Source organism: Diorhabda sublineata, chromosome 7 (genome assembly GCF_026230105.1).
Source record: "Diorhabda sublineata isolate icDioSubl1.1 chromosome 7, icDioSubl1.1, whole genome shotgun sequence".
Classification (NCBI taxonomy): domain Eukaryota; kingdom Metazoa; phylum Arthropoda; class Insecta; order Coleoptera; family Chrysomelidae; genus Diorhabda; species Diorhabda sublineata.
The window spans coordinates 24627772-24641689 of NC_079480.1; the positions used below are offsets into that span (position 1 = coordinate 24627772).

The window sequence follows — 13918 nt, forward strand, 5'->3', positions numbered from 1 at the left end:
TCCACGTTTTCAAATTTGACACTTGACACAAGTATAGAAATTTGTTCCAATTGATTCTTGTGTGCCAAGCTCATGAGCGTCGAGCCCATGAGTTTCGTGCTCAAAGTGCTTAATAAATTGAAAAGCAACTATAGTGTTTGGTTTCCGAAAAGCCCTATTTAGAACGGATGACTTGTAGATAAGGGAATCTAATTATCTCTATAAAGTGGGCAGTGATTATAAAAAATGGATGTTTTTTAGTTTTGATAAAATAGAAGAAGAAAAAAAGTTATTTTCTACTATTTTCATTAAGATGCGAAATTTTCGATATTTGTGAATAAAATATGGAATCCGGTACAAATAGAAAGAAAAGGGAAGATAAAGACCTATTAGAAGCAGTTAATTCAAAAAATTTAGACGAAGTATTGGAAAAAGTGAAAGCAATTGATTTTCGATGCCCGTTTCAAAAATGTAAAAATAAAACTAAAGATTTTTCCATTGACTGCAAATTTTGTAAGTGTAGATTTTGTATTAGTCATGGTTTACCAGAAATTCATGGATGTGGAGAGGCAGTTAAAAGGGAAGAAAGAGCGAAAATGGTACATCCCGTACGACAAGTTTCGCAACAAAAATCTTCAGAAAACGCAGCAAAATTAACAAAAAAATTGAAACAATTACAATTAGAGAGAAAAAGTAAAGGCCCAAAGAAAAAATAACAATTTACTATTTTAAAAAATTACCATTGTATTCGAAAGTTATGTTGATAGTGACTAATAGTCAATTACTATTCTGAATTTTATTTTTTATGCTATTAACCATTGGTAAAAAATCATTTTTATGCTGCATTTGGTGCATTTGGTAACTATTCTGTATATGATGTAACAAAAAGAAAACTACAATTGATATACAAAAATTTAATCATTATTTCTCTTACATAAACTGATATATTCATAATAATATAAAACATACAAATAAAGTACTTCAATATTAATAATAGATATTTCTCCAAATGATCCTTCCCTATTTCCCCATTCCCACTAAAGCTTCATCCATCAATTCGTCGTCAGTTATGCCCGGAGAAGCAGATAAAGGACTTCTATTAATCAACGGACTCGGCGCTGGTGATTTTACTATATGAACACTAACGGAAGGAGACTGAGGTATAGGTTGTTGCGGCTTAGCGCTAAAATCCAATACTTCTTCGTTTTTTCTTACATCTTTACGTTCATCTCTAGGCGCCGGTGCAATAAACTTCGATGAAGTAAAATCTATATTTTTTAATAATGTCGACGAAAATCCCATTGGATCTGGATATAATTTTGATGTCGATTCCATTCTGTTGTTATCTTCCTTGCTGCCTGTAAAGGTAACCGAAGATTACACATCATGGAGGAATGGAGAAAAAATACAAAGTGAATTGAAACCAAACAGTAACAGAAACTTACACCTCATGGAAGAATTGAGGGAAAATACAATGTGAAATGAAACCAAACCTTCAAGACAACACTAGAAGCCTTCAACATGTGGGCATACCGCCGCTAATCTGACCCATTAAGGGCTGCAGCTTTCAAAGTCAAAATAGCTATGAATATGGTACAAGAAGAATCTCACTAGTACTATATGGATCTGATGAGAAGGTAGAAGTATAGAATTCATTTATTTAAAAAGTGTAATTGTTTTTATTACATGAATGTTTGGAAGTTCATTTGGGAGTATATCAAGTAAATAAAAAGAACCTCCAAAAAATTTGTCAATGGAGGAGGCGATGCGAGCATTGACTTTCCTGAATGAAGGATATTCAATGTGATAAGTTGCTGATTTGTTAGGAAGACATTAATCCAGCATTGGTCGCATAGAGAAATGGGTTCGTACCATCGAAGACCATGAGAGGGGTGCAAACGTTGCACTAATAAAATTTATGATAGTTTTTTGAGACAACATGCAGGAAAGTCATCAGGAATCTGCTAAAAAATGGAATTATCAGACGTTCGAAATATCGAACGGTTAGAAGACGTTTACATGAAGCAACAAAGTAATCTTTGCTTACCAGAGAACACAATGTTCAGATATTAAATTTTTTAAGACTACATCAGAATTGGACTATAAATGTTTCTGTTCTTCGATGAAACTAGATTTAGCCTTCAAGCTCCAGACCGACGTGAGTGTATCCGGCGAATGCAAGGAGAAAGATTTGCCAGCTGTAATATCCCTCCTAAAGTTTCTTTTGGTGGTAGTTTTAAAATTTTTTGGGGAGCAATTTGCTTCGATGCTCTTACGAGGTCTACAAATGCCCAATATTACTTAGACAACATTTGCCTTTTGCTGGGCCTAATTTTTGATTCATCTCTACGTGGCTATACAGGCTACTTATATGACGTCAATATCCCTTTATTAGAGTGACTACCTAACAGTCCGGATATGAATCCTATAGAATATCTATGGGACTATCTCAAAAAGCGGATTTGAAGTCATGGCCCCCATGTTTCAAATCACAACCAACTCATAGAGGTCACTATTGAATTTACCGGAAGTTTTTGTTAAACGTTTGATATTAGGTATACCACGACGCATGGATGTAGCGATAAGAAGTAGAGGAGGGCCTACGTGGTATTAGGTTGACCCATATGCATTTATTATCTTTTACTAATTTTTTTTTTCAATTTGGTGTTTGATGTATTTCCAACAAAAAACTTTTATGGATAAAATTGAGGTTATGTTAAGGTCATACTCGATTAATTTGTAGATATTCATTATTAAAGTGGTGCGTTAATTTTGTGCAGGAATTTATAAAGATGATACCATTATAACATACACTCACCTTGGATAGTGGATAAATTATGAGGAACCTCCTTTTTCCCTTGATTATCTTCATTAATTTCCTGTAAATTATTTCTAACTGCTGAGTTATCAAATAATTGATTTCCGATGAGATATTTCGAATCGTTTTTCGAAATTGTATCGTATACTTTTTGATCAATTTTATCCCTATTTGTTATATTGGTACCGTCGTTTCTGATCGATTTCTTTTCGTCTGATATCCTAGCAGACAATTTGGGAATTTGAAAATTTTTATCCAACGTTTTGATTCTACCTTCCATAAGGGTGGATTGGGATATTTTGTATACGTTATCTGCTTCTTCTCTACTCAAAATCGGACTAGATTTTCTACTTTCGCGTAACGATGATAAAAGAGATTTTTCCGAATTAGTTTTACCGAATTTTATTTTATCTTTCGATCGATTCAGTTCAATCGATGAATTTAATTTTGGCGAGCTTGTTAATTTCGAATTCGATTTTGATAAATTTGTGCTGTTACTGTTGCATGATGATACCGATGAACTTTTCGAATAGTTGGTCGAGGTTGATTTGGCACTGGGAGAAAAAGTTTTAGAGCTACTACCACTACCGGCAGTGTTGCTACTGGAATTCATCGTTGGGATAGGAGAATATGAGTTTGTTGATTTTTGGACTTGCGGTTTCTTTGAAGCTGGTCCACTGTTAACACCTGGTTTCAAACCGGTGTGTGTTTTCGGTGAATTGGTACTATTGGCTGTAAATAGAAAAACAAAATGATTTATTTATAAAAATTAAGGTAGATGAAAGGAAAAAATGTAAAGCAAAATAATTTACTACAGAATAAATTGATGTTTTCCAAATAATAAGCGAATAGTGTTTCAAGATTTAAGAGAAATTATTAGAAAGTGTAAAAATAGATTCTAGATTATATAATATAGAATATATGCAGATAATCAGGGTCTGTTCTGAAGTAGAACCTGATAGTAGAACCCTACTTTTTTTTAATATTATTTAATAAAAATAGTAAAAACGATTAAATTTTTTTCAAATTAGCACTCTTTCGCTTCTATTTACTGCTGCTTTCAGTTTTTGTACGCCTGTACCGGAATGTTGTTGCGTCACGGCTTGTTGAACCGCCTCTACCGAGTCGTGACAACATGAAATAATGAAAGATTGCGATAGAATTGCATGTACAAGCATATTCAAGTTATTACAAAAAAATTCTAATAATAGTAGCGTTCCTTTTGCATGAAATCTCACATAATTTGAACTCATTTAAGTGTAGCTCAATCAATTCAACATCCCTTTCAATTTTACTCAAATCAGATTCACCTCCCCCATTACCAATGCAACATAACTTTTGTTTTACAGAAATAACTCAAAATCAGTTCAGTTATTTGACGAATGATTGAAAATTTTGAGGTTAGATTTACTTGTTTCTTCATTAGAGCCCAGTGATTCACAATGTCGTTAAGATTTGTGAATTTATATTTATCTCACTTTTTTATCGACTAGTACATTTTGGTTTAGAATACAATGAACTCTCAGTTTGTCATTACATTTGACCCAGCATATCAAAGTGCTGATATTAACTCAATTTGAAATAAATCAGATCATTTGCAAAAGGAAGGCAATGAATAGCCGCTTTCCATTTACATTTAAGTGAACTGAGACACTCAGTTATGCGAGTATCTTATAACCGAATAATGAAGTCACTACTCAGTAAATAAAAGGAACACGTAATGTTAATTAATATTCGGTCTCAAGCTTGCGCAGATGGCGGGTAAAAACTCAGTTAGGTCTTAATTACGACATCTCAAGTGAGAATAATCTGATTTTTGATGGAAACGGAAAACAGCTATCGATTTAAAAACATGTAGATAAAGTGGAAATGATATTTTTCGATGTTATACCGATTTTAAAAATATAGTAAATCAATTTCCGCTTACCTTTATTTACTAAAGCCAAACCGGATTGTTTACCCGACGAATTATCTTTACTTCTAGTTTTATTTATGGTAATTTTCATTCCATCCGAACTAGGTTTGACCATATATTCGGAATTTTTAACGTCTCCAATTTTAACTATACCCTTACCGGATTCGCTCAATTTACTTATAGTTCTATCTTTATTACCGCTCGATTTGCCGGTTAAATCCGATGCGTTATCGCAATGTTGAGCATTCACTTTCAACTTATCGACGATGGCAGATAAAGATCCTTTCCGATTTATCCGAAGTTGATTCGAATTTATTTTAGAAGGATCGACGTTGCTATTCGGAGATGACGAATTATCGATTGCCATTTCGCTTACGTTCGATTCTAACGATTTTGATTTGTTCGAGGACGTTTTGATTTTTTGATTGAGAATGTTAATGGCGTTGGACGTTTTTTTATCTTTGTCGCGTGAACTGTCTTTGGGGCATTTGGATTTCGAATCGGTACCGCTTTTACCGGAAGGTGAATTAGCGGCGTTTTTTAACGCGGACATACTGGGTTTACCGCTACCGGTTACCGATGGATGTTTAGGGGAACTACCCAGATGTTTGGGACTGGAAAGCTCGGTTAGATTTTGTTTTGGACTGCTCGGTATGTGAGCCGGGGAATGTTTGGGACTGTGATGCGAAGAGCTCGATTTGATACTGGATGATTTCATCATGTTAGGACTTAATTTTCCACTTAAAGAGCTCGGTCGATTCGGTACCGGTGGACTGAATTTTCTAGCTGCACTTGGTGAAGAAGGAGTCGAGGCTGGAGGTGATTCTGTCGATTTTAAAGATATTCCGATAGGTTTTGCACTGAATTCTTGTTTGTGGGGAACTTTTTCTGGCGGTCCCATCGGACTTTCGTCGCGTTTTCTCTTCCTTTTCTTCTCCAATTTATTTTTTTCGTCTCTCAACGATTTACTTTTCCTATCCCTCGTTTTTTCTTCGGGATTTTTAATTGAATTCATTACTGGCGTGATAGTAAGAGTATCTGTAACGACTAGTGGATCCGATGTTGGTCTTTTTTCTTTTACCGATGTTATAGGAGTTATACTTATTCCGTGTATCGTTTCTTCCACGTCATTCGGTAAATTCAAAGTCGTTTCTTCGTTTTCTCCTTTAAAATCTTTCGTTGATATTTCCTCCAGATCTAAATCGTCCAAATTTTCGAAAGCTTCATGTTTATCGGTTACATTCAATAAATCCATCGGATCTAAACTAGATAATTCAAGGTCGGTATGAAACCCCAAAATAGAGTTTGGTGTTCTGATTTCCGTTTCTTGTGACACTGGGGTACTTCTCGATGTCGAATCGCAGCTCGACGATTCTAATATATCAGATTCTTCGGTTCCCACCTTCCGTTTGCCACTTTTGTTGCTATCGTCGTGCTTTCGCTTTTGACGCTTGGAATCTTTATCCACATTTTCTAAAAACAGAACAAACATTAACACAAGACAATATTTAATACAATTTACAATTCAAAATAAGAAAAATATCACAAACAATGGGATATTGAAATATTTTAAATAGTTAAAAATAAATATTTTCATCGACACTATTATTCTTTAAACTAGAAAAATTGCATACCTTTTTCTGAAATAGATTCAATCAGGATTTATGATTTTTTATATGACTGTATACAGATTGTTTCACTTAATAACGCATGGCTATAATGGAAACATAAGAAATAGTCACATGTAAACAAAAATGCATATTTGAGAAAATTATAAACAAATTATAGATAATTTTCACTGAAAACAGTCTTTTTCACTTTTCCCTTCGTTGTCTTTTGTAACGTTATCAATTCCAATTCATAACAGCCTGTATAAAAATTAAAAATGAAGAAATTGATCCCCTTGTAAATTATATCAAATTATCAATGTTGCTGTTGTACAGTGAGAGATAAAAGAAATTATCTTATTAGCCTGGTATAATTTGCAAATTTTTTTGTTATGAAAGAAATTTTTTATGCTGCTAAAAACAAAAAAAGTATGCAGTTGCAACTTCTAACAAAAAGTATTGCTTCAAATGTAGTTTTAGCTGACTTTCTTTTATACTTTGAATCATTTCTATGAGGTGTTTATAGTTTTTTTTTTCAAATTTGTAGGGAGAAAAAACAAGCTGAGGTATCCAAAAGTCACATTCTTTTTTATATGGTCTCCCAGTAAACTAACTAAAGGGTGTTAATAAATAGTTCTACCTTTTCACAAGCCAAATTTCTTGAGGTACTTTTCAGTATCAAGGGGGAAAAATCAATTTTTGGTACCCAAAAGTTACATTGGAAACCTATATAGGCTTCCAGTAAACAAACTAAGGGGTATTGATATTGATACAAACTACCTGGTTACCATTGGATTTTTTTGGTATTCTTAAATATCAAGGATAAAAATAAGTTGTTAGTACTCGTAAGTTACATTGGAACTCTATATAGGCTCACCGTAAACTAACTAAAAGGTGTTAATAGTTTCTACCTTGAACAAGTCAAATTTCTTGTGGTATTCTTCAGTATCAAGAGGGAAAAATCAATTTTTGGTACTCAAAAGTTACAATGGAACCCTATATATACAAACAGTAAACAAACTAAGGGGTGTTAATAGCTTCTACCTTGTCACAGATCAAATTTCTCTGGTAGTTTTCAGTATCAAGAGCCTCACAACTTGCCCAATGACATTAAAGGGTCTGAGGCTTCTCCAAGGTCATCTCCCTTTGGTAACATCAAGTGGAGCCTGACGCCTATGTTCTCAAGAGCCGTCTACAATTAACTATGAATAACTTCTGAGAAATTTTAAAAGTAATCAAAATTTGATTTATTTGGATTTTTTTACAAAAACATCAAACTGCCACAGATTTAGCCCGTCAGAGATCTGGAGTTAAATGATTAGAGTCATTGAAAAGACAAATTCTCCAATGATACATCTACATAATCAAATTCAAGTTTTGATTAAAAAAAAAAAAGAAAGAAAATGTGTGCTACGCCCCTGACAATATCTGAATAAATTGTTGGCATAATTGAAAATTAGGTTAAGTTTTCAATTTATTCAGTTGGAAAATTAATCCCGAAAGGTGACTTTTTACCGGGAACATTGTAGAATCTTCAATACGAGATACGAAATGTTTTAGTAAAAAAAAAGAATAGTTTTTTATCTGTTTCAAATTGGTTAACTCACCAGAAAGAATGTTAGTAAGTTCCAAAGTCGTCAGTACCCCATCGGAAGGTGGGAAATTTGGAAAATTTGAGCTCATCATAGTTTCGTTTAAAAACATATCTTGACTTGCTTGCATCATCATATTGTGACCAGAATTTCCTGAAGATTCTTGCTTGATTTTATCGTTTAATCCCCCGAATTCAACTAAATTGGTGCCAGTTGGATCTTTAGGTCCTCCCGGATCACCAGAACCGAGAGGTAAATTAAAATTTTCGTGTCCCCCGTAATGATTCCTTTTCATCGATTGCTGTTCCCATAATTTTATCACAGATCGAAGGGTTATAGGAACTGATAAAGATTTATTCAATATTTTTGAACTTAATTCGGTGGCTATGTCGGGAGGAGGGTGGACAGGAGACGACGAACTGGGACTGTGTATTCGGCAAATAACGTTAGAAATATCAGACAAATCTATCTCTGCGGTCGCCATACTTTCCTCGACTGGATGCTCCAAAGAAATGGAAATGTGAACTGACGAAAGGGCGCTTACTTCAAACATTGTCATATTTTCAAAATCTAAAAATATTTAATTATCATTAAGGTATTTTATTAATTACTAATTACCTTGTTTGCTGTTAGGTCGAACACAACTACTAATAATTGTGTTGAATAGAGCTTGTTCTCTTAATATCATCAAAATACTAGCGACGTTGGCAGGATGTGTGAAAGGAATTGTGGTTACCAAAACCCCTTCCATATTTTTACTTTCTGTCATAAAATAGCAGTGATTTTGATCTGGCAGTGTCTAAAAATAAAAAAAAAACTGCATCAGATAGCAACAAAGGGATGTTGTACTTAATAAAATAAATGTTGAAACTTACAACAAACAGTCCTTTATTGTTGGCAGATTGCATTTTATTGTTACTACATTCGCTTACAATAAGATTAAGCATCGGTTGTACTGGAGCGCTATCTACTTCAGTCCAAGGATATATTTGCTGGATTTTTCTTATCAAAGAAAGACACATCGGGAGTGGTTTATTCAATTTCAATAAAAAACATGCCGGAATTACAGCACTATTCTGACTATTCACAGGTGCGTAAGACGGTGTACTGAAATAATACATTTGAACTACTGAATTATTGTTTTGTATTCAAATAATCCTACATGATATGGAAAATGAGTCAAAAAAGGTCCAGAACTATCAGGTGACCCTAATCAACATAAGATCACCAAGAACTCCTAAAGTATAGTTTTGTTTCCGATAAATCCTATATAATAGAGAAAGATCCAGAAATATCAGGTGACCCAAAAGAGTACTAAATGATCAAAATTAGACCACTGAAAACAATGAAATTGACAAGATACTAAAAACAGAAAACATAGTAAGAAATAATAAATGGTACAAACCCTTGTACAAGTAGAAAGACATCAAGACAGTTTACTGAAATGGTACGTTTGAACTACTAAAGTATTATTTTGCTTCCAACAAATCCTACATGATATGGAAAGGTCCAGAAATATCAAGTGACCCAAAAGAGAACTAAAGGATCAAAATAAGACCATTGAGAACAATGAAATTGACAAGATACTAAAAAGAGAAAACAGTAAGAAATAATAAATGGTAGAAACCCTTGTACAAGGAGGAAAGTAAGAAAATGGAAACATGCCGGAATTACAGCACCATTTTGGCTATTCAAAAATTCGTAAGACGGTGTACTGATATAGTACATTTGAACTACTAAAGTATTATTTTGTTTCCAATAAATCTTACATGATATGGACGGTGTACTGGAATAATAAATTTGAACTACTAAAGTATCAGGAAAACAGATAACCCATATTCAAGAAATTAACAAAATACTAAGGGTAGGAAATTAAAAAAGAAAAACTAAATGATACAGACCCGTATACAGAAAGTTGAGACAGAAAAAAGAAGCAATCAAGAAAATGAAAGTAAAAAACTAGAAAAGCCACAAAGAAAATAAAAAAGAATGGATAAAAGTTTGGAACAGTTTTCAAAATACAAATTATATACACAACAATGGTATCTGATAGATAATAAAATGGCAAATAAGAGCCTTGAAGAAAACAAGGAAGTAACCACAAAGAACTGATTTGATACTACTGAATTACAAGACAAAAATTAAAATTCGAAGAACAAATAGAATTACCACCTGAAGGAAAAAAAAAATAGAGAGAAAAGTTATTGCGAAAGCATGAACATAGACAAGGACCTATAAAAAAACACACAAACGGTTTCTATTTCAGTTTATACACGCATCTGTATTTAAAACAAAATGAATTAAAAATTTTTATATTTTATATTATGATTTCTTACCTTTTACCATTTATATTTTTGTTGACTGTTATCAAAGTTGTTGTTTGTAATTTGTGAGCTGCGGATCCTTCCATACACACAGTCACACTGTATCCCAAATTTTTATTAATTATTGAATCAATATTAATTGGCTCGATTTCATTCTTCTCTATATTCAATAAATCGTAAGGAGATACAAAGTAGGTTAACTTCATAGGATGACCACCTTTCCTTTTTTCCAATATACCAACAGGAGATTTGTGTATTAAATTGAAGGGTTCTTTTATGAACGTTTGCAGTTGTGATAGTGTTATCAAATCTGCTTCTAACGATTCCAAAGCTGTGAAAGCTTTGCATTTAATCTTCTTTTCTGCATTCAATTGGTAAATCGAAGTGAAACCTTCCAATTGAGCTGTAAAATCGCTGAAATCGCCCTTAGAAAGACAATTTACTAATTCGGTGCAGCTTTGTTGTTCCTTTTTACCTTCGTGATGAATTTTTACATCTTCTACTGAACCGGTTGCACCCAGTACTATTTCCAAGTAGAACATATCTGATGAAATGAAAACACCTGAAGGTTCTACTACAAATTTTAATCTACAAAATATGAAATCTAGGTTTAAAAAAAAATCAATTTAAAGTATGTAATTTGAAAATACTGTTATAATGATAATTATTATGACTTGTAGAAAACTAAACAAATAGCTAAATAAAGAAAAACTGGTCAATTTTCAAAGACTAAGAGTTTTTTTAATTTCCTTTATTTTCTAAACATGTTTGTGTGATTATAACAAAAAGTTGTGTTTAAGAATCGGTCTAAAAATGACGAAAATTGAAGTAACCCTTTTTAACATAATGGAATATATTGGAGTTGGAAGCAGACCAGCAGTTTCTAATGAGGAACATAAAGTATTATGTGGACTAGAAGGAGCAAATTCAAAAACTATTAAAAGTTTGTGTCTAGAGATGCCAAGTCTAACTTCCCAGCCTCATGAGATAACAATTAATCTGAGTGATGTAGTTAAAGATTGGAAATGCATTTATTTATGTAAGTACTGGAGGAAGAAATTTGAATATTCCCACGAAACTACCAAAAAGGGACACAAGAGTTTTATAGGCCTCGAGAATACGATTTTAACAACTAGTACATTTGTAGCGCTAGAACTTTTACCAGTGCATGGGTAGTTGTTTTCATCTCGGAAAAGCACTTGTATATTACTTCACTATTTAGACTCAAATTTCAAATATCATTTATAAAACAACAAAATTAATTCGTATTGTGGCTTTGTTGTTCATATATATTGAAGTTTGAAAGAAAATTAACAAATTAGCCGGCAGTTGATTATATGAGTGAGATGGAATTGCATTTATTTATCATATAACTAAGTTAGAAAGTAGGAAAAGTTGTATTTTCAATTATTGTCAAAAAATGTCAAATAGTCCATGAAAATTAAATTTTTTGGAAAACCATATTTTTGATCCGGGCACTAAAACAGTTTTTAGATCTTTCAGAAAAAATATATAATTTTCAATGGTTTTACATATACTTTAGTTATAAATGTGTATTTTCAGCAATTAAGTCAAAAAATCCAAAAATTTGACAAGCGTGTATAAAAAATACTATATTTCCAAAAACCATTTGATATCAGAGATATTACTTTTTTTGTTTTTATTGGGTCCTTCCAGTTTCATATTTCTAAGAAATATACAGGGTGACAGTTGGAATAATTTTTTTTTTTTCGAAAAATTACTCTATATAAATTTATAGTACCTACAATTGTCAAAAGACAATGTTATAATACAGGAATATCGGAAAAAGATATTATCATGGAAAAAATACAACAGCTTTTTTGTGATTATACAATCGTAATTTTTAGATTTTTCAAAAAAATGTATAATATACAATGGTTTTACACATACTTTCACTATAGAAGTATATTTTTGACTATTACGTCAAATAATACAAAAATTTAACAGAACATTTTGATACCAATCAATTGAGAAAACATGTGCCTAAATCATAAAATTTGGATTTTCTGAAAAACTATAGGTTTGATCCAAAAACTAACATGATTTTTACATTTTTGAGACAAAAATATAAAATAATCCACGATTTTTTCTGATACTTTTGCTTTTAATAAATCTAGTTCATAAAATAAAAAATAACAAGTATATTTTAGTTATTAAAAAATAAAACGTAGATTTAAAAACTTCTTTCAACATGTGGATAAAGTAAAAATAATGTATTTCCAACAACTTAAAAAGAGTATGGAAAAAATACAGTTGTAACACTAGTGATTGAAGAAGGAACATTTATTCTGGCATATTTAAACTACAAGACTTTCCAAGCATTTCTCACAAACCAATTGCATTGAATTTCCATTTTATACTCACCCTAACTGTCTTGTTAAACTTTCCAATCTTTCCACCATGCTCTGTAATGAAGTAACTTTAATACAATGTTGTAAAGTGTCTAAACATTTTTGATGTTGACTTTTTTCAACACTATCAGAGGCATATCTCTTTTCCTACAAAAACAAATTATTATAAACGTATTTTACATATTACTTATACAGGCCCTACAAGTAAAGTCATTCTAACATTTTTTGATATTTCTTGTAGACTTTTGCATTGAGAAGCTTTCGATCTCAATTTTTCCATCAATATTTCCAATTGCCAGTCTTTTGCTTTGTCTTTATGCTCATTTTTAATTCCATTGGCTGAAAATAATATGAAAACTAATATTGTAATTCTTTGCATTTTTTTAATAAACTCACCGCTCTGTATTCGATTCATCGTTGGATTTAGTACATTCAAACGTTTTTAATTGCTTTTATTATTTTTAAGTATATCATTTTTTGCACCATGCTCTAAGCACAGGTTTTTTCTACTAAATTCACATCAATAGATTAAAATACCTCCATTATGTTTGCAGTTTATGTATTTATCTCAGTTTCTGTATCGTATATCTGTCACACAGAATAAACGATTAGTAGTAGAATACAAATGATAAACAAAATATAGTTAAGCAATAATACGTGGCGCCACTCAAGTCCCGAAGGCACCTACATAAACTAATTATGTATTAGTATTTCTGAAATTGTCCATCACATAAACTGAGAATTAAATTTATCTATGTCCACAAATATCACTTCACTTAATTTTTTATAAATGTTTCACTCAATGAAAATCAACCACAAAGCTGGTTGCTCTACGAAAGTGGCTCAATCGATATAACATAATTTCACTTTTCTAGGTTATATTCATGACGTCACTAGGTGCCCTAACAGTTTTACTTACATTAGGATTTTAAATATTTTTAGATAGTTATTATTAAAAACTTTATGTACGTTTATTTTTCATTTATTTTTTTTGTAATGTAGTTCGAAATGACTGTTTTTGGCAGTTTTTTGATCCTTTTTTAATAATTTTCAAAAAACCAAGCTATAATAGAGGCTTTTAAAATTCAATAAAATATAGCAAGAAGCACAAGAAAAGCCACCATAATAAAAAATTATGCTGAAATCACACATGAGAAACACATGTATGGAATTAATGGATTCTCATTGACTTTTTATGTACAATTTAAATATCCCAACATTATAGTAAATGTCACTGGATTTTGCATTGTGATAATTCTGAGAAAACTAAGAAAGATTAATGCAACTATAATCATATTAAAACATTTTTAA

The 13918-nt window shown here is 31.9% G+C and overlaps 2 protein-coding genes across 2 annotated transcripts; one reads left to right on the forward strand and one right to left on the reverse strand.

Moving 5' to 3' along the window:
* The first annotated feature begins 11 nt into the window (after nt 1-11).
* LOC130446750 (DNA-binding protein SMUBP-2) lies at nt 12-970 on the forward strand. Its single transcript, XM_056783169.1, has one exon. It carries the CDS (start codon nt 324-326, stop codon nt 693-695), a length of 372 nt encoding a protein of 123 aa, XP_056639147.1. The 5' UTR covers nt 12-323; the 3' UTR covers nt 696-970.
* Nucleotides 883-13286, reverse strand: LOC130446749 (mediator of RNA polymerase II transcription subunit 1). Its single transcript, XM_056783168.1, has 10 exons — nt 13004-13286; nt 12810-12946; nt 12621-12754; nt 10248-10823; nt 8787-9018; nt 8530-8710; nt 7927-8481; nt 4725-6185; nt 2798-3529; nt 883-1337 (listed from the first exon to the last, which is right to left on the reverse strand). Exons 1-10 carry the CDS (start codon nt 13020-13022, stop codon nt 1000-1002), a joined length of 4365 nt encoding a protein of 1454 aa, XP_056639146.1. The 5' UTR covers nt 13023-13286; the 3' UTR covers nt 883-999.
* Between the last annotated feature and the right edge of the window lie 632 nt (nt 13287-13918).

Coding starts and splice junctions, on each gene's coding strand:
- LOC130446750 (XM_056783169.1), top strand. CDS start 324: ATGGAATCCGGTACAAATAGAAAGAAAAGGGAAGATAAAGACCTATTA.
- LOC130446749 (XM_056783168.1), bottom strand. Junction 8,482..8,529: donor TCGACCTAACAGCAAACAAG/GTAATTAGTAAT, acceptor AAATATTTTTAG/ATTTTGAAAATATGACAATG. Junction 1,338..2,797: donor TAATTTATCCACTATCCAAG/GTGAGTGTATGT, acceptor TTACCTTTACAG/GCAGCAAGGAAGATAACAAC.